Source organism: Podarcis tiliguerta (genome assembly GCF_965153285.1).
Source record: "Podarcis tiliguerta genome assembly, chromosome: 5".
Classification (NCBI taxonomy): Eukaryota; Metazoa; Chordata; class Lepidosauria; order Squamata; family Lacertidae; genus Podarcis; species Podarcis tiliguerta.
In genome coordinates this window covers 61,635,554-61,659,971 of record NC_139538.1, presented here as the reverse complement: position 1 = coordinate 61,659,971, position 24,418 = coordinate 61,635,554, and the positions used below count along the sequence as shown (strand labels likewise).

Here is a 24,418-nt window from a genome sequence, read left to right as displayed (position 1 = left end):
AGCCCTGCACTATGGGGAGCGAGGAAAGAAATCCCTACCTGACCTCTGGATAACCCAAACAGGAGATTAGCCCATTTCCAAGCAAAGTAAGTTGTCACACTGTTAGGCCAATTGCTTCTATTGACATTTTGCATAAACATCTTACACAGGATGACCAGAAAGGACTGTTATGCCATTAACGTCTCCCCCCCCCCTCTTTTTCGCTCTTCTTTCTTTCTTTCTTTCTTTCTTTCTTTTTTAATACCTAAGCTTTTACAGAATAAAGGCCTTTCTGAATTAGGGATAACAAAAGGGTCAAAAGGTCACAAACATTCTTTTAAGTAGGTACAAATCTAGAAAGTTTAAATTCATTGGAAAGTGCAAATTAGAACTTTTTTTTAAAAAAAAGTACAAAACTCGGCACATACCCTAGATCGTTGAAAGAACCCATCAATTCAGCTTACTTTAACTTCGATGACATGAATACTTATGTCAAAAACTTTAGGTTACCGTAGACTGCATTTTTATTATTTACTTTAAAATATTCAAAGCTATTCACATACTCTTTTTTAAAAAAGGGAAAAGGAAAAGGCCAAATTGCTCCACTTGCTTAATGGAACAGATAAGTTGTCACCATTCATGAAGTACTGGCCCCTACACATAAAATGTTAAAAAATAAATCAAACCAAAAGATAGCATTAAAAAATAAAAGAAAACCCCGATCACTAACACAGCGGTATAGTGTGCTGCATAAGACACACAAAATATTTTATAATCTTGTTAGTTTTATTTTGGCTTTGATCAGAGATGGAAACAATCTCTTTTTAATAGTATGAAAGCCTCCCGCTGGGAACTGCAGATTACAGCTAATTGCTAAATTCTTTGAAATTCAGCTATAATTGATTGTGACCTTCTTAATTAAAAACCTAAAAGGCTGGCCAACGTTTCCTCCTAAAGTAACCCCTGCTAAACATATGCAATTGTGAACTATGTTCGCTATGAGACTTTATGTCTTTATATGCAAGACAATTTTATATATTTTTTTGGCCAACAACGAATATGACTAGCATCCCTGCTTTAATCAGAAAACATTTCAGAGCCATTAGATACAGAATTTGACAGAGAGCTGAATATGGGATTACCGCTGTCTCAAACACGGCACAACACAAACCCATTCAAAACTGTAGTCAATGAACAAGGAAACCAGCAGCACTCAAGTAAAAGAGTCTTTCAACTACCTGTTGAGCCCTGTAGGTTTAGATTGCTAAATGTTTCAGAATATTTATACACTATTTACTAACCAAGGTTCTTGAAGCATCTGACAACAAAACAGACAAGGGTTACTAGAGAGGGGCAAAGGCATTCATAAGATTTCAGATGTTCCAGCTGCTGTTCTGCACTGGAAGCTCTGGGTCACTGCAGATCTCAGAGGAAATGGCTGCTGTAGCAGACAGATGTTAGTCCAGGAGATTTGGCTCTCCAAACCTCTCTATCTGGCCCTTGGGATACTTCCCCAGGGCATATTACCCACTGGTACATTTTCACATTCTCCTTGAGGAAAATCTGTGGTAGCCTGCTTAGGCAAAAACACATCTGTTAACCTGAATGCCTTATGACAGGTGTGGGGAGCTTCTGGTCCTCCAGATGTTGCTGAACTCAAACTCCCATCATCCCTGGCCAATGGCTGTACTTACTGCGGCTGGTGGATGTTCAACAACTTCTGGAGGGCTAAAGGTTCCCCATTCATGCCTTAGAAGGAAGGGAAGTCAAGAAATGTAAATGAGTAAAAGGAACAAGTCCCTCCCTCTCCAAAGGAGCAGGTCTATGGAATGATGAAGATAATGTTTTAGAAACAGGGAGAAAGGGGGGTGTTCTGTCCAGTTTCTTCATTGTTTTTTTTATGTAAGTTCAGATACATCAGTCTTACTAAAATCCAGATATTCTCCCTGACAATATATAATTTATAACAAGGACAAATTGTTCCTATGCATAAAGCACAACTAAAACAATATTAATTGGGGTGGGATACGTCAAATGTATCAGGAGGGATGTATTTTCAAAGATATATTTCATCAGACTTTGTAGTTTCATCTTAAGTGTCAATAGAGTCTTAAACTGGTCTACTAAACACTGTGAGGTACATTAGCTATAAATATGAGAACAGGACAATCACATTAACAGGAATGCATTTAAAAATAAAATAAAATTCAATAGTAAAATCTATTTAGATACTGCAATGAAGGATAAAGTCTGAACATTAACAATAGATTGCCCTTACTTTCCTTTTAAGATATGTACATCTGTTTCAAATTGACATCCTTAAGTGAAGATATTAGCTGTCACTATAATGGGGATATAATCTCTCACACATTTGTAAGTGTATATAAATACATAAACTCAGGGGTTATGACAGCTGAACCACAGGGAATTGTTCTGCTCTGAAAAAGTCAAAAGTTATTTGGGTTCATACTAATCCTTAACAACCTAAATTCCCCCAAAGGGCAGAGTGCTTTCTTTAAATCTAGACCTTGAGGTAAATTCTGAGAGATGCCTGGTCTTGTTATATTATATACTGCTAATTCCTTAGGACTTCAAATGAACTAAGGACCGTATGCAAGGGGTGGGGGGTGGGGGAGAAAGCAGGATGTTAGATAGGAATTGTGCAAACAAGGCGGTTGCTCTGCTAGAATACCCAGAAAATATTTTGATGCTACAACTTTTGCTAATCCTGTTTTAGAAGTCAAGCATTATTATTTTTTTCTAAAGAAAGGTCATAGAAAGTCGCAAGGTTGATAAAATCGAGTAAGGCAGGCACCACTTATGCTATAGCAACCCTGAATACAAACACAAAGAAACATTGTTTAATTGTAGTGCCTCCTTTCTCATCATTAAAGAATAAGCTGGACCGGTGGCAAAAGAACTGTCTTTTTGAGTTTACAGCTTGAAAAGGAGCCGTCTGGCAGACAGTTTTCAAAGGGCAAGGGGTCTGGACAAGTTGTTTCTGTGTAGCCCGTTAGCCTGTACACAGAGTCCTTTTGCACAAAGCAACAAAACAATTTTAGAGGTAAAAGTTGGTTGGATTAGTAGTGTTTTAGGTCACCATTTTCCAGAACTTACAACACAATGTTTAAAACAGTGCATGGACAAATTCCAAACATATTTCACTCTCCACTCATCAGAAGAGTTGCAATAATCCACAACTGTTGGGGAGGGGAAATGTTGCTGCAAAGTCACATCTTTATTTAATTTTGTGTTAATTAACACGATTTATATCCCTTTGCTGTTATGTTTGACAAATAATGCTGTTATGTTTAAACAAATTGCTGGGAAAACCACAGACAGTGCAATCCTATACATGTTGACTTAGAAGGATGTCCTATTGAGTTCCACAATATTTACTCCCAGGTAAAAGTAGATATAGGATTCCAGCTCCCAAAACATCAGGTTTAAGCTTCAAATGCTCATTTGGAATATTGTGCCTGCAACAGTATGGACACTTGACAGGGACTAAATCCCACTGAATTCAACAGGGCTTACTTCCAGGTAGACATTATAGGCTTTACATTGTAAAAATCTCTCTCTCTCTCTCTCTCTCTCTCTCTCTCTCTCTCACACACACACACACACAGTCAACAACTCAACATAAACTTTGCCTGTAAAAAACTTAATGAAAGAAATGGGTTCTTTCACAACATGGATGCCTGATGTTTGGTCCTCACACTGGAGTTGCTGTGGCCTATTGGTGGCCATTGCAATGGCAATTGGTGAATTGCAACGGGACAACAGCATTACAATTTTATTATATAGTTGTAAACCACTTAGAAGACATTTGGGCATATACACAGTATATAAATAAAAAGAAATAAAGTAATAATAAAAAAGTAACTTTTGAGACTACAATGTTTTATTGAAGCAGTTCCTACAAAATATCAAATTATTAACACTCTGATCAAACCTATTTGATTGCAGGCTTGCAAGCAGCATTAAAAACTTCAGTGACTAATGGTAATACCTCAAAAACTACTGAATATCAAGCATATGCACCATTTACAAAATGATTTCTCATGACAGAATTTTCATTCAATATCATTCTTCAACCATAAAGCCTCTCCTCACAAGAATAGTGCTCTTCAGGCGAAACACATTATTTTGGGGCAACCAAAAACTTCTTTTCAGCATGTGTGTGAAGAAACCAATGACAAATGACAAACACCAACATGCAGATTCTTAGGAGAACACCCTCAAAATTGTCAAAAGAATTAGTACAACAGATCTGTGGGGGTGGATTATTTTTCCTCAGAACTTACTCTGTAGTTTGCTCAGTGACATTTTTATTTTTGGTCATGCATTGTTCTTATTACTTTTCCACATTTAGTCAGTCTGTCTTCCAGTATAGTAACAAAAAAAAAAGATAGCAAATAGTAGTTAATTTTCTTTATTTATTAAATTTCTATCCTGCTCTTTCTTCCAAAGGAGCCCAAGGCAGCAAACGGTTATTCATTCACTCATTCATCCTTTATTGGCATAATGAGGCAAACATCAATGTGGTGTTTTTTGTTTTTAAAGGCAGTCACTGGCAGTGGGTCTCCAGGGTTTCAGCCAATGAACTCTCCCAGCCCTACCTGAAGATGCCAGGGATTGAACACCTACAGCAAAGTAGATGGCTCTATTACTTAGTCAAAGCTCTTCTGCTAACAATTAAAAATGAAACAAAAACATGTAAAAAAGCACACAAACAAACCACATACCCTCACAGTCAACAAGTTCAAGATTACCATTCAGCCATCAAAAGCCTGCGTAAACAGGAATGTTTGTAAGTTGTTTCTAAACATTAATAATGAGAAGGAGAGATACAGGCCAATGCAAACTGGGCAGCACTCAGGGATGACACTACCAGCAGTGCCTCCCTTGCTCATTGTAAGGCCCAAGATGGTTGATGCTGCTTTATAAAGAACTTGGGCCCAGAGTCCTTTAGCTAACAGTATGGTACAGTAAGCCTGCAACTTACAGGCATTTAGGTACTGGTAAGTTGCAATCCCACTTGCCATTGCACCCATTGTGTTTTGACTACACACCATTTTGGCTTTAAGCACTATTCCCAGAACGTTGCTATACTAACGTTTTGGACCTGGTAACCACTTGTTGTGCTTTCAGGACTGGTGACACAAAGTCCTATCAGGCTGCTCCGCTTAACAACCCACCAGCTAGGTTCTGCAACTAGCTGCTGCCTCTAGGTTGCCTTCAAGAGCTGCCCCACACAGAGCACATTTCGGCGCTCCAAACAGGAGGTCACCAAAATGTGGACAACTGGGGCCAGGCTATCCTGGTCCACGAACAGCCATAGCTGGTGAACCAGCCTAAACTGGTCGTAAGCACTCTCAACCACACAGAAGTCACTTGAGACTCCAGTAACTTTAGTAAGTAGAGCAGCATAAGCAGACAGTAGAGACTGTTATTTTCCAGCACCACTAATAGCAAACCTCGAATTAGGAACACTAAAACTTGATAGCATGAGTAGCCAGCTGGCACTAGATTGAGTTCAGTGGCCATTAAGCCCAGTACGAGTGGTTTGAGAAAGAACAGGGATTCAGCACATCTGGTATTTAGTAAGTCCTGGCAATTCCTCTGAGGCATCTTGTGCTGACTGATATACCAAAGCACTGAAACCAGATGTTTTGACACACTGTAGTTCTTCCTACAATCTATGGCAGATACAGAAAGCCTCTCCAGAAGGCGGGTGAAGTGCTAAGATCCAACAGCTTCCAAGGCAATGAACCTGAGTGACAGGGAAAGGTAACCCAGTATGAGGGGAACTGCAATCTCCCTGAGGTAGCAGGGCTTGCCAGCCAACATGGCTTCCATCTTATCATGATTGCGTTGGGTTGGATTTCTCCTGTGCAGCTCACAATTGCAGTTCAGTTACTTGGTAACCACTGTCACTATAAGAACTTTGTCTGGAGAAGAGTCATCAGCAAATATTGATAGGGTGGATCCCTGCAGATACCATGCAAAAGGTCTGTGGAATCTCTTTGCTTCCACCTTTAGAAACAAAAAGGTCACAGCACAGTTGTGACCGGCTGTGTTCCATTAATACGAACAAATGCTTGAAATTTAGCATGCAATCTTAATTGCTATGAATTTTAAATGGTTAAATTGTAAGATTGAATTGCTACTTTTCACTCTAGAACTCTGTACCTGCTGTCTTCCCTACGCAGTACATTTTCAAAATATGTAAATAACACTTCTATATACAGGTAGTTGATTATTTTAATTTCCCCATATCTTTCCAATATTGACTTCATGAATGAGTTGCCTTTGGCATCCTGTCAGCTAAAGCTATTAGGGATTGATAAATTCAGTTATTTTTGCTTTTGTTGAACTGTGCCAAAAAGAGAAATATTTTGCCCTCGCAATGGAGAGATAATTTCTTTCCCTCATTCAAGCCTGCTGCGATTTAAGGGGAAAAACACACATCACTTATGACCTGCCTCTACTTTGAAATAGCATCCATTCCTGGCAAGTAATCCTTTGGTAGATTCTTGTGTTCCCTAAAACCATATTATTCTAACCCGCTATTGATGGACTCCATCCATTATCACTTGGAAGTAGTGTTAATCCCTCAGTAATTAACACCTTCATTAAAGTAATTTGAGCTCAAAAGAAGTTTAAGGTGTATTATTGGCTTAGTTAAATTAAGCTTACTGGGAATAATTTCTACGTCATTTGAACTTTCAGCTCCTTTCAGTTGAGTATTTCTAGTACATTTCTTGTACATTATTCTGGATTTATTTGAAAGTGGGTCTAGCTACACAGAACAAGTTGCATTAATTAATTACAGGAAGTATCTATGATTTAGGCTGCTTCCCAAGCTTATTAGAAGAGCAATGAGATGCAAGTCAGCAAGAATGCAAAAATAGAGACCAAACTTTATATTGGACAAAGGAAACAGAGTTGATCTTATTTTCTGTGCCTTTAGCAAAGTATATAGCACAGTATCAGACAGCAAATTACTTATTAAATTGAAAAACAAGCATATCAGTATAAGATGGGCAAATAGAGGGGGGGGCATGAAGTTTAGAAGCCAAGGCAGAAACCCCCTCAGAGCAACCAGTAGCCAAAGCCATTAACCCACTGACTATCAGTACAAAGACAACAGTATCTGGCAAGCATGTGAACACTTAGGCAGTGAGCTATTTAGCATGTTTCAGCATGTGTTAATATTTCTATTCAACATTAGAATTACAGGACGGAATGCACCTACAAAAATGTACACTTGTTCATAACCTTTCGGCCCTCTGATAAACAGTTGGGACTGGATTTCACAAAGCCACTGTACCTTTTTCTCACATTAGCTACCCTGAAGAGTAGTGTACATCATACTGAGTGAATGGATAACAGGTCTTAACCGCAGCTGTTTTGAACAACTTCTAGAACCCAGTACGGTCAAGTGGATAATAATTGGTCCTTGACGCCAAATACCTGGCTACTTAAGGAAATCCTGCTGACTCTAGAAGGACAGCAGATGGGTAAGAACATAAGAAAATAAGAAGAGATCTCCTGAGCCTGCATAATCTGGTTTACCACAGTGGCCAAGCTCAAGAACACTGCATGAGGGCAATAGCTTTCTCCCACTGTTGAGAGGCATTCTGCCTGTGATACTGGAGGTGTCGTGATGGCCATTTGCTTCATTGATAGCCTTATCCTTCATTAACTAGTCTAAACCTCTTTTAAAGCCAACTAAGTTGGACCATCCCCATCACAACTTGGGGGACAGCAAATTCCACAGTTTAACTATGTTAAGTAGCACTTCCCTTTTGTTTATCCTCACTCTTTTAGCTTCAGTTGATGATCCCAATGGCTTCTAGTATTGTGAGGGAGGCAAACTTGTTTCTGTCCAGTTTTTCCACACCACAGATAACTTCATAAACCTCTATCATGTCCCCTCACCTTTTACTCCCTTTTTTCTACGTTAAAAAGTCCTGACCATTGTAATCTCTGAAGAGTTGCCTCAGTCTCCTAATCATTTTGGTTGCCAGTAATTTCCTGCACCTCTTTTTTTAAAACATGTTATTACCTTGGGCACTTCCCAGTCTTCAGGTATTAAGGCCAATCTATGGGACAATATATGCTTTTTTTTAATGTTAAGTCAACTATTTTACATTTGAGTTGAGCGGGAGTTTGACAGTCACAGGTAGGTCCATTTGTGGCCTTCCAGCTCTGAACATCTAGGCTTTAGTGTCTGCGTGGCACCAACAACAATTATACCAGCCTTCTCCTTCTAATACCTATTTGCATAATCACAGTCTCCAATCCGGGCAAGCAATTCCTGCAAATTTCAGTCTGTTAAAATCGAAGGCCTGCCTACCAAATCAATTGAATGTGCTATATAGCCTTTGGTCACTTTTGGATATTTAAGGAGCCAGGCTTTGAAAAACAAAGTATTGTGCATCTCTGTACATCAAGTTATAAATCACAAGTCAGTCAGCACTGGGTTCAGTTGTGCAGCACTAGATCATTTTAGACCCTGGACTTAATGGTTTTATAGAGATTCCCCATTTAGATAACCAGAATGTTACCAGTTGTGAAGCATACAATTTTCTTTCCCTACCACCGCACAACCAACAGTCCATTCTATCCAACTGCTTTGACATTCCTAATCTGTTACAGCAGGAAAAAACAACAGCAGCACACTTTTAAAAAAGAGTTGGCAAATTAACGACATTGAGTATGAGTATGTGCAGTTTCACATTATAAAAATTCATTTAAAACTTGCTACCATAGCTACAGGAACAAAATGGTGTTTGCTTCTGCCTCCCTGATACTAAAATACATTTACTTAGGAATAAGGACCATTTGGTTGTAGAAAAGAATAATTGATTTTTCCATCATCTAATACCACCCATACAAACAACTCTGGAAAAAGTATTTATTTAGGATACATATATATACAAAAGTTTGCAACCAATAGCTCAAAAAGGCTTTATCTGTGGATTTCTGCAAGAATATGTCTAGAACTGAAACAACTTTGCTATAGTCATTCCATAAGGAATTACCAATTAATTTCTACTTCTCACTTTAGTCGTTCTAGATCAGCTATGGAGGAATCTATTCGGTGCAACAGTTAAATTATTATTACAGCAGGTTGCTGAGAACAAAGGAGCATGTTTCATGTGGTTCTTTAGAGGCAGCCATTTTCACTTTTGGATGCTTGCTCCAGTTTTCAGCCACTCTGACAAAAATTTTAAATGAAAATAGCATGCAAATGGCATGCAAAACAACAGTGTCAGCCAGCTGTGCTAGCTGGTGCTGATGGGAGTTGTAGTCTAAAACACTTGGAATAGAATAGAATAGAATAGAAATAGAATAGAATAGAAATTTATTTGTCATTGTCCGTATATACACAGTATACACAACAACGAAAATCAAACACCCACCCAAAGACCGGCTTCACATACACATTTGCACGTACCTCCAACACTCTCATCCCATTCAGACATAATCTATAAAACCTACATAATCCAGAATATAACATGACCTATTGAAAGCATAACATGACCTAAACCCTATCTCATTCCTTCCTACTCCCTGCTTGCTATTTCTTACAACTGGCCCTGAGATCATTATTTAGTGCAATCAGAGCTCTTGGATAGAAACTAAAACACTTGGAGGGCTCCCAGTTAGCAAAAGCTGATATAGGTAGTCATGTATGTTACGGCACATACATGCTGATCTACACAGCTGTTTCATGCTATTTCCTACACAGAAGTGCTATCAACATCAAGCCTGAAACAGCCCTGAACGTGTCTTCAAAGCACCAAAACTTTACAGTTAACTGCAGTGCGTGCTACGTTTATTAATTTGTGTCAGGAATAACCAGCAAAGGCTACCCCACGCTCCTACTAATCTTCCCCGTTGCCATGAAATCACACAGAAAAGAGTAAGCTGTTGTTGAGATAACTGGCTTCCATTAGTAAGCATGTGATTGGCAGGACGATAAAGTCTTTTCCCTCACAGGTCAGCTACTTTTTAAAAAGAGGGCAACCCTGCTGATCCATCTTTTAGCTACAGTCTCTCACTGAGTCCCAATTCTCTTGCCTTTTAGCTTTGATATGGTTCAAGCTTTCCCCCTTGTATCAGCCCCTACCTGTCATCAGCTCCTCTGTACCAAACAGCAAATATCAGGAGTTTGACCTCAGGGCACAGTCCGGGTGGGCAGGTAAAACCTGACCACTGGACCCACTTCCTTATCTTTCATATCCTGCAATTCATGAAACAGTATCGAATTCAAACTAAAAAACAGAAGCATGACCTCTTTCTGAAAAAGGCTCTGTTGCCTTTCTAAGTATTCTTGAAAAGAACTGTCATTTGGCCTATTAAGAAAGAAATGGATCATAAATAGAAGGGAGAGGAAGAGTGTTAAATCCTTACTAAAAGCTAAATGTTGCTCTTTGTAAGGATTGACATCACTGAAATGAGCCGCTAGTAGATGAGGAAGAAAACAAAAAGGGACTGGTCTTCATTTACATTCTGTATTCAGAAGCAAAGCAAAAATGATTGCAACAAATTGTATTAAAATAGTTGTTGCTTAAATACCTGGAAGGCATTCCACTTTTAATACATAATGGTGCACCTGGAACTTTGAATGGCAGATATAGGGAACCTAATGAAAATATTATGTCATACTTAGGAGAGACACAACTGAGTTCAGCTTTTTCTTACGTAAACTAGGATTTATCAATATGGTCTACCTTCACTGGGTAGTTGTGAAAATGAATTGGGTAATGATTTGAAAGCAAACAATAGACTAGTTATGTAAAAGAGATTACTAATAACAATAAAAATTAGAAATCCTATGATGTGAGGAAATGCAAAAGGTGCACCCCACAAAAGGTAAATCAAGGAGAATGTGTGTGTGTGTGTGTGTGTGTGTGTGTGTAGCATTTTCATTTCCCTCTCTCCTCATAAGGCCCTACTAGAATCAAGCAGTCTCAAATATGATTTCAGCCTAAAGTAAAAGATTGACAAGAGATTATATTCTACAGAATAAAATGTTGCTTTTAATGATGATGCATGATAACTCTAGCCTTAAACATGTTTAAAAAAACAAACAAACCCACACGAAAGCCATCATTTGAACTTACTTACCACTTAACTATTTCACATAGCACCACACAGAAATATGGGTCAAGGTCATACTCATGAGATCGATCAGCATATATTAAAACAGCCTTTTCATTCAAGTTTATAACTTTGCAAATACATTAGAATTCAACCTCACATCCTGACAACTGAATAGCTATACCCTTTTGCTTGTTACACGTGAAGTAGTGGAATAGTCATTTCCCCAATTTTCCCAAAATGTTGGAGTTGTGTTATGTCTGTTGCAACAAAATCAAGAGCCTTGCAGAACCAACAAACACATTTATAGCATAAGCATATGATAATGTGGCTCAGAAGCACCAGGGTTTCCCCAGCCCGGATTCCTGCAGCGGCATCTTGCTTCTCCCACCCTCTAGCGAACCTACAGAGCAGCATGCAATGCAGCCGGGGATGGAGGGTCAAGAAGTCATTGTGTGAGTGGACTTCATGTCATCTGCTAACACATAGGGTTGCTTGGACTATGAATCAAAGGCTTGGTGTTCAGTAAAATGTGACCATTAACAGGCATATAAATAATGTCTTACTTGTCTGAGGTCGATGAATGCTAACTGTAAGGTTTCTCCATGGAACCCAGGTACAGGCTCAGAGCTGGCGAACACTGTAATAACAATAACAATAAATCCTTTCAATCCAGAATCCAGAATTTCTTTTCACTATAACATGCATCACCAAGCACTGGGATATTGACATTTTTAAGATCAATGATCTGGAAACACACCTTCATTGGCATATCCTCCCAACATTTCACCTCTGTCCTACAGTGCAGAGTTCCTGTGTCCCAAATAGCACGAAAAGGAGGCAGCTTTCCTTTGTTTTGCATGGTGAATTTATCAGAAAAGCCTTTCAAAATTATTACCAGTTCCAAAGCTGTCTGCATCTAATTCTGTCATTATAGCATTTGCTCTATAAAATCTTCTTAGCCTAACCAGAGGCAGCACCCCGCCCGCCCGATCGCTTCCACCACTAGCAGAATATCCCCTTCTCGCCAAAATTGGGAGGGAGGAGAGGCCTTCTGGTGTGCCACACTGCCGCTCATTTTCTTGCACTTGGGGCATAGAAAATGAGCAAGAACACATTGCAGAATGCCCCTTCACTCAACAGCTGTGGCAAGGGGAGAGGCATTGTGACAGCAGTGGAAGGGGGGGTGGCATGGCCGAAGGAAGGCAGTGGCACATTCCCATTTCACTTCCGGTGGCAAAATGGGATGGTTAGTCCCTAAGCCTAACCATGGTAGAAGACTGACAGTAAGCAGGAGGGAGCATAAAGATCCAAACAGGCAGAATAATCTAAGCCGAGTTACAGAAAAGATAGAACGTTGTGTTTATGCCTTTAACAAGTTGTTCGTAATAGAATTCTACTCTTAAAATTCAAAAGTGTGTAAAAGCTATGTAAGAAGACCATACATTAAAATGCAAACCATACAGAAGCTGAGCAATTACAGTGGTACCTCTGGTTATGTACTTAATTCGTTCTGAAGGTCTGTTCTTAACCTGAAACTGTTCTTAACCTGAAGCACCACTTTAGCTAATGGGACCTCCTGCTGCTGCTGCACCGCCGTACAATTTCTGTTCTCATCCTGAAGCAAAGTTCTTAACCTGAGGTACTATTTCTGGGTTAGTGGAGTCTGTAACCTGAAGTGTATGTAACCTGAGGTACCACTGTAGTATGCAGGTTATGTTATAGACCAGGTAAAGGGAGTAAGCAGACAAGCTGTAATATGACCATTTTTACATCACAGTCCTAACTATGCCACTTGAAAATCAGTCCCATTGATTTCCAATGGATCTTACTTTCAAGGAACATGGTGTAAGCTCAGGTATTTGAATTTAAATGCGCTTCATCCAGATGTAATAAAACTTTATTATTTGAGGCTTCGCAGTAAGCATTGCTTTTATGTCATAGTTACAAACAGATCTCCCTGTTTTGATCCATATTTGGAGTTGATCCAGTTCAATCTGAGACAGAGTCCCCAAACTCAGGGGTATCTCCAGAAGACATCTCCAGAAGACAAGTTTCTCTCTCTCTCTCTCTCTCTCTCTCTCTCTCTCTCTCTCTCAGCAAGTGCATTTGTCCATAGCACCCCAAGCAATTTCTATTGGTTAATCAGACCCTGACTGAGTATTGATAGATGTTCTTCATGGTCTAAAGCAAGCCCTTGGTGCATGTGTATAATGGAGACACTGTCTAAATACATTGGGCACCTGCTTTAGCCAATATCTAGGCAAGGGCAGCAATATCAAAGGGGGGCTACTTTAGGTGAGTCTATGGAGTATGGGATTGATTTTTCCTCACAGACCACCGCTGAGTTTCAAATATAGTCTGCCACATGGAATAAGGTGTTGGGATTCAATAATATCACATCAAGGATTCTCTAATTATTCCAATGGGTTTTCACATACACATAGATGTCACTTCTGTTATGCTACCAGAACTCACATCTTTAGCAAAGGGCTCAACCTTTGAGGAATTGTCCACTACACTGTGGTTTGTTCAGCACCAGGTTAAAAAGCTGGCTTTTTCAGTAGGCTGTTGGTTAGTGTTTTGTTTTGTTTTTTTACTTGTCTGGCTTCTGACTGTAACCTGAATATTGTAAACTATTTGGAATTTTATTCTGCTGCTACGTTTTCTGATATATCACTTGGTCGAGGAATAATCATCAGCTGTCATATTTATGATACAGTTGCATGGTCCACTCAGTGGCGTAGCGTGGGTTGTCAGCACCCGGGGCAAGGCAAGTAATTTGCGCCCCCTAACCCATGGATTTGTGCCCCCTAACCCGTGGATTTGCGCCCCCTAACCCTAATCCCCAGATGTTGCGCCCGGTGCGGCCGGCCCCCCCTGCACCCCCCACGCTACGCCACTGGGTCCACTTCAGCTTGTGAGACAAAAGGAAAAACTGAATTTGCTGTAGCAAGCTGCAGTCTCGCATCTAGGATATTACCTCCCTGCAAAGCTGCCATTCAGCCATTCAGAATGACAAAATGAGTATTAGCCTAAAACATGAACATCTGCTGCTAAAGTGAGCACATAATCTGTGAATCACTTTGCATGGTTTTAAAGGCAGAAAGCAGTTTACACATTTCTTAAAGAAAATAGCCACCACACTGCATGTGTGGATTTGTTAAGTTATACTACTATACCTTAAACCAACAGAAAGCCTTCCCCATATTGTTTTGTCTGCTAAGACATCCCTATGATACAAAAGCCAGGAATGTTGCAGAGGACACTAGGTGATGCTTCACATTCAGTTCACATGGCATTCTGGTAACTGGCCAGGTCTATCATCCTGTGTAAACTGAGACTGCATTGTGTAATACTTCCAAAACTTTCCTGTGGTTGCACCTTGCAGGGAAGGGTTTGGGAACAGAGCATAAGCTGCCTTTTAGGCAACTTCTACCAGTTGTCTCGCTGGACATTTCACTGATACATAATGGTGAAATCAGGTAGCAGGTAGAACGCCAAAAGTCAATTAGCAATTCCAAAAGGTTTCTCTATCTGATGAGAGAGTGCTCATGGAATCACATCTTGGTGTATTGGCTACTTCCTTTTTCCACATCATCTAATCGCATACAGTAGCAAGACACTTCCTAGTGTAAATGGCACTGTCACCAAGTACCAAGCTCAAAATGTTGACCCAGGAGGGGCGAAGCTGAAGGGAGTGGGTGGTAAGATCATAAATCACAGCTGGCACAGTGATTCGTGGAATGTGCCTATGGCACAGCTTGTGAAAGAAATGTCAGAAAGAAAGCAGATTCAGCACATTCTAGTGTGTGTGTGTGTGTGTGTGTGTGTGTAGCACACCCGTTAAGCAAGACTGCCTGTGGTTTAGTTGAATTTTTCAGGGAACAGCGCAAGTTTACAAATGTTGAATCACCTATATTGAACTTCTTGAAGTGAACTTAGACCTTCTTTTTAATACCTTAAGTAATGAGTCAGTAACACTTGTATGAGTGACCTGAAACAATGACATTTCCTACCCAGCAAAGATTCCGGCTGAATTTGAAGCAAGAGCATATCTTACTTGTGAAGTTAGATCCTACCATCCTCACTCCTCATTACTATTTTTTCCTTTAAAATAGTATCAAAGCACTTGCTTTAATATAGCCAGTAACAGCTGACTGACTTATTTTACTAAACATGTTCCAGTATTAAAGTAATGGTTTTACTTTCCCCTTCCAGTACAGTATAATCTGTAGACCCAAGGTTACATTTTTCTACAATAATATAAATATTATAAGGTTGGAAGGAACTCAAAGCCATTATGTAATGGTTCCTACCACACAAGATATTCTGTAACACAAGCATCGCAACAGGTGCCGAACCACTATGTTATGAAAAACAAAAAACCCACAATGATCTCTTAGTTGTTTAATATGTCAAACAGGAAATGTGTATTTTTTTTTTGGGGGGGGGGGTTACAAACTGAGCAAATTTAATATAGCTTTATAAAACAGATTAAGGATATTTTAGTATATGAGAAGCAAAGAGTTGGTTTTACTGCAACTCATGGCAGCCAAAAATGGAAATGTCCAGTTGTTAAATTTTTTTTTTTAATTAGTTTTTATTACAGATTTTATTTTGTGTTACAAAACAAACAAATAACAAGAGAAAAATACAATGGGGGAGTGAGAGAGATGGGGGCAGGGCATTGTGTGCTTACAATTTTGAAGAACTGAGATTCCCTATTCCATTTGTTCCACTGCTGAATTAGTATAATATATTTACAAACTTTTTAAATGTTAAGACCTCTCAATTGGTTCTTTTAGAGTTCTGTTGAAAAGAAACTCATCAGAACAGTTTCTGAAAGACAAATTCTAACAAATTTAAAATGAATGGCAAATAAAACTCTCTTTTTTCAGTTGCTTAAGTTTCAAGTGATTTACAGATTGATCCCAAGACTTTCTCTTTTAGGAATTAAATACAGTGGTGCCCCGCAAGACGAATGCCTCGCAAGACGGAAAACCCGCTAGACGAAAGGTTTTTCCGTTTTGGAGGTGCTTCGCAGGACGAATTTGCTATGGGCTTGCTTTGCAAGACGAAAATGTCTTGCGATTCCTGGGGGGGGGGTTTCGCTCCCCACCCCCTTTTTCTAAGGCACTAAACTGCTAATAGCCTTTTAGCAGCTAATCCGCTAATCCCTTAAGCCTTAAATAGCCGCTAATAGCCGCTAAACCGCTAATAGCGCTAATCCGCTAATCCGCTAATGGGCTTGCTTCGCAAGACGAAAAAACCGCTAGACGAAGAGACTCACGGAACGGATTCTTTTCGTCTTGCGAGGCACCACTGTACTATCAGAAGACATTGCCTACAACTGCAAATGTTAGAACCTATAATGTTTTGACTGCAGTTCAGAGGAAAAAAGAACACATATTAGTGTAAATGTTGATAAGGATTTTAAATGATTACAAATCTATTAAGTTACTCTCTCTTATTCCAATGAATTAAACTACTAGCCTTCTAGAAGGTATCCAACCAATGTTGTGAACTTCAGATGAAGGGTGGCATACACATTTAATAAACAAACAAACAAACAACTCTTGAACCATTGCTTGAATAAACAGAAAGATCTCATTGATCCCCAGTTTCCACATTTATTTATTACAGTAATGCACATATAATGGATATTTCCACCCTCCCGCTAAACAAGAATGACTGTCTCTTAACTTACAGCTCAGAATCTCATACTTACATTCACACTGTATGACATCTAAATTAAACTGCTGAATGGCTCCCATGCTAATTTGTTTTAAATCATTATCCAACAGCATCTGCATCAGGGAAGTTGACAGATGCTGGCAAGCTGACATACAAGCAGTCTGCGCCACTTTTCCCTATTTAAAAAAAAAGGCAAGAAGTTGTAAGAATAGGTAAGTATGTTTTGTCAGAATGGTCATTTTCTCCCACATTTACAAAGCCCAAGAACAGACAGACAGTAAATGCTACATCTTCCTGTTGTACAGTAATTTTTTAAAATTCTGTTCACGAATAGTAGCTTTATTTAGAATAGTATTTTCAAATGACAATGTTAATATGTAAACGCACAACTGAAACCAACAAGTTATATACATTCAGCAACACACATCATAAAACAGGTTTACAGAAAACACTTGCCTTAACACTATTAAAATGGATTTCCTGGAATGCTACACATTTCAAGCTTGACAATTCAAATATTCCCTTTTCTATCTATGCACCTATACATCTGGGAGAACGATAATTCTAAAAATAATTAATCTATGAAGTCATATGCAGTCCTCTGCTGTTCAAGTATACATACATGTTTCATGGTAAACATTTCTGCTCCAGTAATTATAGCATAAATGTCAGTGCCAGTGATGGAAAAGGCAGGTTAAACACGCCAACACAACAGCTTATACACATTTCCAGAGAAGCAAGTCTCATTGATTTTAATGGAAATTATTTCTAAATAAGTGGCACAGGTATGAATTCTAATCTAATCAGAAGGAATAGTTAAAGAATGTTAACAAAAGTTACTGCTAACATTTTAGGGCTCCTCCTCATTTCTAAATTAAATACGTTGGAAAAAATAAGAATTTGCTTTAATACTTTGGTAATTTGTGAGTTTAAACACTAGTATGCTCGACAGTGTAATCCCGTGCATGTTTACTCAGAAGTAACTCCCCTGGGTTCAATCAGGTTTACTCTTAGGTAAGAATCACTGGGTTGCATCTTAAGACTGCAGTCCTACACATCTGGAAGTACGTCCTATTGAATACAATAGGATTTACTTCTCTGGAAACATGCACAGAATTGTGCTATGTAATAAGAATGATGCCATTCCTAAATAAAGCATTAAATTGCATTATATGTCCAGGTTCGTGTGTAACGCTAGGCCATACTGAAGGTAATGTCAGTAAGCCAAGAACAAACCATTGCATTTTTTTCACTAACAAACCACAGTAATAGGGGCACATTTCACATGTAATGCTAATCATGGTTTATTAACAAAGGCTTACTTAAACCATGGTTTGATGTTACATGCAAACCAGGCCTATATCTTGTTGCATACCAAACATACTGATTCAAAAGGAGAGAAATGACAAGCCCTCACAGAAGATAAAGTAAGTTTCTTTGGTTTCTATAGTTAAGCTGTTCATTATAGATTTGAACTATGACTTAAAGTTTACGGTTATTTGGGGCAGATAACCTAATTAGCATCTGTATGTGTTCAGCTACCTTTAGAAACAAGCAGACAGAAAAAGACTCAATTTTGAAAATTCTCCTATTTTTGATTTGTATTTATTATTACTGGATACTAAAGTATATGTTCCATGACACATCCTCTTTAGTGGACATTTAAAAACTGAAAGCTTTTATGAAACTAACATTTGGCAGGTACAAACCAAGTGTCAACAGAAAAAGAAATAAATGAACACACACCGGAACATGCTTGAAATGTCTGAAACCCAGCAGTGACCAGACCGGGGGACATGCAGTTCTAATTCCCCAAATGGAACAATATCAATATGAATGGGGGAAAGGAGAGAATTGGGGCAGGGAGGAGGGGAGAAGAATCAATGGGCTTAATTCAATTATGATGTAGCTGATTTAAGATACTTGATGGAAATATCATTTTGATTTAATGGAGCAACTGCATTTTGATTTAATGCAGCACCCCATCAAATCAGCTCCATGTCCTATTTTACATAATTTTTTGATGCCACTGTAATGTAGTAACAGTAAGCATATTAGTGACGTTATCAAAAAACATAACATCCAATTAAATCCAAAATGCAATTATATTATGGACTATATTGTTATACAAATACTCCATTTCACATTTCTCACCAAACCTATGCATTCAGTTGTTTGAAATTGGTTACAATAGTACTGGAGCACAAGGTAATGGTTACAATACAAAGCATGATAATTTGTGTGGCTTTTTAAGAGTTAGGTTCCATACAGATACATTAAATGTTTGTTATAATGGTAGACAAATGCTAACCCCCTAAAATGAATTTTTAAAATTGCTTTCAACTATGCACTCGGACTACAGGCTTATTGCTCTCATGGCACAGTCAAAAAAAAAGCAGAAGAGGGAAAAGGAACATGTTATAACCATTTGAGATCATGTAGGTTTTCATTTTGGACCAAGATAAAGAAGCCAAGTCTAAACATTTGAACTTTTAACTGTAAGTCATAAGCACCTGAATCTGTTTTTTACTGCTCAGTTTACCAGTAACTTTTAAATTGCTGTAAGTATACAGGTCTTCCAAATTGAAAATGCACAAAACTGGCAAATGAGGGCGGGTTAAAAGGAGGTATTTGTTCAAATTCATCTTGAGCAAGTGAGCTCATGTCTCTAGACTTAACAGGGCAGTTTGAAGCATCTTTTGTTACCCAACGCTTTCAATTTCTTACATGCAAGAAACTACCGGTATAACATCATTGCATTGATTCTGAATGAATGTTCATCATTGGCCTTAAAAATCATCCTTAATCATCAGCATTGGATCCCTGTTTGATGCTCTTACATCCATTATGTATATTTAACTTAAGGGGGGGGGACGGTTTTGTTTCAGTTCCCTACAATTACTACTACCCAACAACTACTAACACCTTTGTCTTGATTCATCAATTATCCATATTTTGTATACCATCACGGCAAAGTTCAAGAAATAAGTATTCTCTTACATTAAAAAAGAAACCACCAATAACACCTGCTAGAAGATAGGACACCTTCAGCTTACCCACCCGTCACATTTGCTGAAATACAAGTTTGGGAGAAAAAGAAAACCCTTAGACAAACGTCTTAGATTTCAAAGGAACTTGTAAAAGAGAATCTGCTGACATGTTAAATCCTTTCTGTAGTATCCGAAAGCTTTTCTCTTAAGAACAATTGCTGTAAAGAGACATTTGGCTCCTAGGAAATTCCCAAAGGGTCAGCCATATGCATCCTTCTTGCATGGCACCTTCACGGTGCTGCTTTCTAGACTCATAGCTAGCTGTCTCAAAAGCAGCTTTCATCATTCAGTAGTGTGTCAGTCAATATGATTTATGGACTGCATTCAACAAAGTCAAAGCATATAGGATGAGAAATATGACTACAATCTGCTAATTTGTTTTGTATTGAGCCACTTAAGAGTCAAAGACCTGATGTCAGACTGAGACCGGCAACACAATTAACCAGCCGGTGACAGATTCATCCATCCTCCCTGCCAGGCTATGCCAATCAAGGACAGCATGAGACGACATTTGGAAGAATCAGTAAGAAACTCCATTCTCTAAGTAGCCTACGTGGGCTTTTGATTGACAGTTTTTGAATATAGCTTGTGGAGCGCCACCACCCTTTATCCAATAGCTTCTCGCTGCAAGCTGTGAAATAAGGCTTTTACTGCCAATCAAGGGAACAATAAAACACAATCCACAAACCCCCAAGCAAACAGGGAACAACAAGACTTGTCTGTTACATCTGAAAGTCTAGCTTCATAATTAGTTTAACAATATTAAATCACACATTAAGCAAAAGCTTTCTTTTCAATGTTTTGAATCTAAAGGGTAACTCACATATTTAAGAATGCTAAATCAAGTATTCTCCTGATAGCAAGAATTGAATCTTCCTGTTGATCTAATAGCAGCACTAAATTACCCCTTCTCATAAAAATACCAGAAACAACAACAACACCCATTATAATAATAGGTGTATTTACAACTGTGTCTCTTAAAAACTGATCTAAAAGGCATGCAGGGAATAGCTGCAATTTCTATAACACAGAAGCAATTGATTAAGATGGTCAAACTAACTTCCACATGGCAATAGCTGCTAAGAAAGTAATTAGGATGCTTTATCCGAGCACATCATAGGCAAATATGCTAGCAGCTTTTTAGGATCATGGTACATGATTGTGATCTTAAAACAAAGGTCTGGATTCTGTGATAATGGTTTCTGAATATATGTTATGAACATAAAGACTCTTGGAAAGGCTTAGTTATCAGACAAACTTTAACCATTTTCATTCCACCAACATCTAATTTTGCCAGTGATTTTTTATATATCATCGTTGAGGGGGAAACAGCATATCCTACATTTTTCCCCCAGAATATTCAAAGTCTGTTTTAGACCACACAAGAATTAGATTATGATAACTCAATTGTTCACCTCATTTGTGTTACCTCCACCATTGCTAACAGTTAAATTAAAGCATCTGCAAATGTTTTTTTCTGAGGAACTCCAAGGTGAAAGCAAACACATAACAGCAAAATCCTTAGCAGAGCTGGGGGAAGCCAAATGGCTCACAACAACTGGTAACAACTCTGGAAAGATAAGGCCAATTAGCTCTTAGCAAATCAAGGTGACTGTAAGTTTTACTTGAGAAAAGGGATAAGGCTGCTACGAAATCAGTTGAAGATCAGTTTCTAACTCTGGCATATTGACTTCTTCTGCAATGCTGGGCAAACCACCCAATTGCTTTTCTTAGTGGAGAAATTATAAATAAACAATCTAATAATACTTTCCCATTCTCCCCAACTGAAACCCTGTAGAGCCACTGCAAGTCAATGTAGTTCTGAGCTAGATAGACCAGCAGCTTGATGTAGTACAAAGCAATTCCCTATGTTCATAACTATCACCAGTACAGCTGGAAGGTGGTTGTAAGTAAGCCTGGGCTTCTTCCATACATTAATCCTGTTGCATGTGATCATGGGGACTGTAGTGCATGACAGCTTATGCTATAACACCTTTCTGTAGTCTAAAGGTAAAAGAAGACTTGTTTTCATTGCAACAGACTAATATGACTACGTCACTGGAAAACACCCATCCCTTCAGTGCCTCTATCTGCTGTGTTAGAGATGGGTCTCAATATCCAGGAAATACATTAGTGTCAGAGGGCATTTTCCCAGTTGTCCTCTCTAAGCAAGTTAGGACACACACTGCTTTCTTTCTAAATGTTTAAAATGTACAGAAATTAGAACAGGGGCAGGGTGTGGGGAGGAACAGATTTGCATGAACAACTGAATAAACTTTGAATCAAACAACAGAAGCAACGACTTAGAAGCACACTTTTTCAACTAGATTGAAGATCATGAATGGTAAGAATTATCAATACGTGACTGAAGGATAAATATTCCGCTGAGCTGGATATAAGGTTTCAAACTATACTCCACATACCAATATGCTATTTTAAAGAGAGACAACCAAATGCAGCTTTGCAACATGCTTTAATGGTGAATATGCATTGAAATAAAATACATGTGTATGCTTCAGACAAGTGAAGCTTTATGATGTATAACTGGGATCTGCTCATGTTATAGTTTTCATGCATGAAGCAGCCCTGACCAGCAAATGAAATATTGTGTTATCTAGAGATAACTGGAGAAGGCATGGCTGCCATATGGTAGCCATTTGGGGGACTGCTTTGCACTTAGGACATCAGATTTCCTTATGGCTGCCATCCTGACTGTCAGTCAGAATTACCTTTCATGTTATCAATACTTTCATGAGTTTTTTACCCCGGCATTATCTGCAACAATATCTTTAAGCATTTTTATCTTCCTCTAAATTTGTCTTCAGAAAGTCAGAAGTCACAGTGGAAGGGGACGTGGAATGAGTTGACCCCTTGCAACTATTTATGCTTATAGCACAACATGCGTGGAACTAACATGATCATCATATCTCGTCTGTTGCATACTTTTTCTACCAAAGTGTTGGTGCAAAATCATTATAAAGTAGGGAAAGTGTCCTGTGGGTAAATGAGTAGAACACAATTCTGCATCAGCCTTTTAAAAAAATAATAAAGGAGGAAGCTTTCCAATCGCTAGCAAATCTGAAAGTAGCAGTTATTCATTATAATGCAAATATTTATGTTGGACCAAAGTAAACTACTCAAAATGAGTCGGTGACCTGAAAATAATTGGGGCATGAATCTTTTAAAGCAATCCATCATCTTTTAAGAAATACATTTGGGTGCAGACATTCTCCTCACTTCAAAAAGTATGTTTTTGAAAGAGACTGTCTAAAACTTTCACCAGCTCTTTATTCTCAGCCACTATCTAGCCATTTTAACCTTATTTCGTATGCACATCCCCATAGCTGCATTCTGACACCTGACCTCCCATCCAAGAGGTCTTATGGTCCCCTTTGAATGATCTCATTTCAGATGCAACACATGCCCTATCATGTTTCTATGAGGCTTTAAAAGGTTCCTTCTGCCTTGATGTCCAAAAACCAAGGTTAGTCTTCAACTTGGATTCTGCATGCAACTACACAATTTAGTATAGAGTCAGATCGGTATAAATAGAGGGGGTTTTAAACAAAGTCACTCAGAATTGAAGCAATAAGCCTGCAGGCAGTTCATAGTTTAAGTTTTCCATGTGCATGCTTTTCTTCAGCTTGCATCTACTTACCGACATAGCTGCATGGTCATTGTTGTTATTCTGAGAAGGAAACCAGTAAGGCAATCAAAACAAAACAAAAAATAAAAATGCACTGTCAACATTAAATTGCATTTGGTAGCAGTCAGAGGGGGTAGGGGAGGGCTCTTGAGAAAATAAGTAATGTCTGCCAATAAGGATTTCTTTCCTGAAGATGGGAATGGTTCGAAATTATTATTCAAGATTGATCTGCCATGGTTCAGCCAAATTAGTCTTCTGTTTGCAGCTGTAAGAGCCAAATAGACACAATTTTTAAGTGATATTATGAAAGTGTAATGAATTAATACACAGCACAGTACTAGAAGCCAGAGAAGTAAAATATCCTGCATAAGCAGTATTTTCCAGGAGACAGGCTCGGTAGATTTCATTTCAAGTGCTATTTGAAGAGCTTTGGGAAAATATAATTTCAAAACTCCTTGGATTAAACCAGATCTCTGCAGATGGTCTACTACTGTGTACTGGGGCTTCTGGGATGCCCCTTTGTAGCAGCAGCAGATCCCTGTAACACCCCTTGCCCCAGCAAAATGTTGTTCTCCAAGATCAGCACTTCTCCAGAGCAGCATCCCTTGAGTCATGAGTAGCCACTGACAGAAGGAAGCATCAACCCTGGTCTGTGTGAATGGAGAAGTGCTTTCAGCTCACACATGGGGGAAATGTTACATCGCAGCCATCATCAATCTGTTATTTCGCTACTTTGCTAAAAATATGTGTAAGGAATAGTAACAGACAGTGTTTAAAAATAAATACATCCATCCGTTAAATGGATCAGAAATGTAAAAAGGCTTGTTTTCAGTACAAATACACAAAAAAAAACCCTGCCCTAAAACAACAACAACGATGCTGTTGCTATCAAGTGGCAACACAGACAAATATAATACAAAGACACTTT

The 24,418-nt window shown here is 38.7% G+C and overlaps 1 protein-coding gene across 18 annotated transcripts in view; it reads right to left on the bottom strand.

Moving 5' to 3' along the window:
* The window catches only part of EXOC6 (exocyst complex component 6), a 93,070-nt gene that overhangs the window by 18,286 nt on the left and 50,366 nt on the right, over positions 1 to 24,418 (bottom strand). For 9 of the 18 annotated variants that reach the window (XM_083443587.1, XM_083443594.1, XM_083443588.1 and 6 more), the window contains exons 19-21: positions 23,503 to 23,532; positions 16,829 to 16,970; positions 11,664 to 11,737 (exon numbers count right to left, since the gene is read on the bottom strand). In XM_083443587.1, coding sequence (XP_083299713.1) covers positions 11,664 to 11,737; positions 16,829 to 16,970; positions 23,503 to 23,532 — 246 coding nt within the window. Of the gene's footprint in view, positions 1 to 11,663; positions 11,738 to 16,828; positions 16,971 to 19,842; positions 19,867 to 23,502; positions 23,533 to 24,418 lie in introns of those variants that run through there. The other 9 variants (XM_083443597.1, XM_083443596.1, XM_083443589.1 and 6 more) reach the window with 2 other exon arrangements.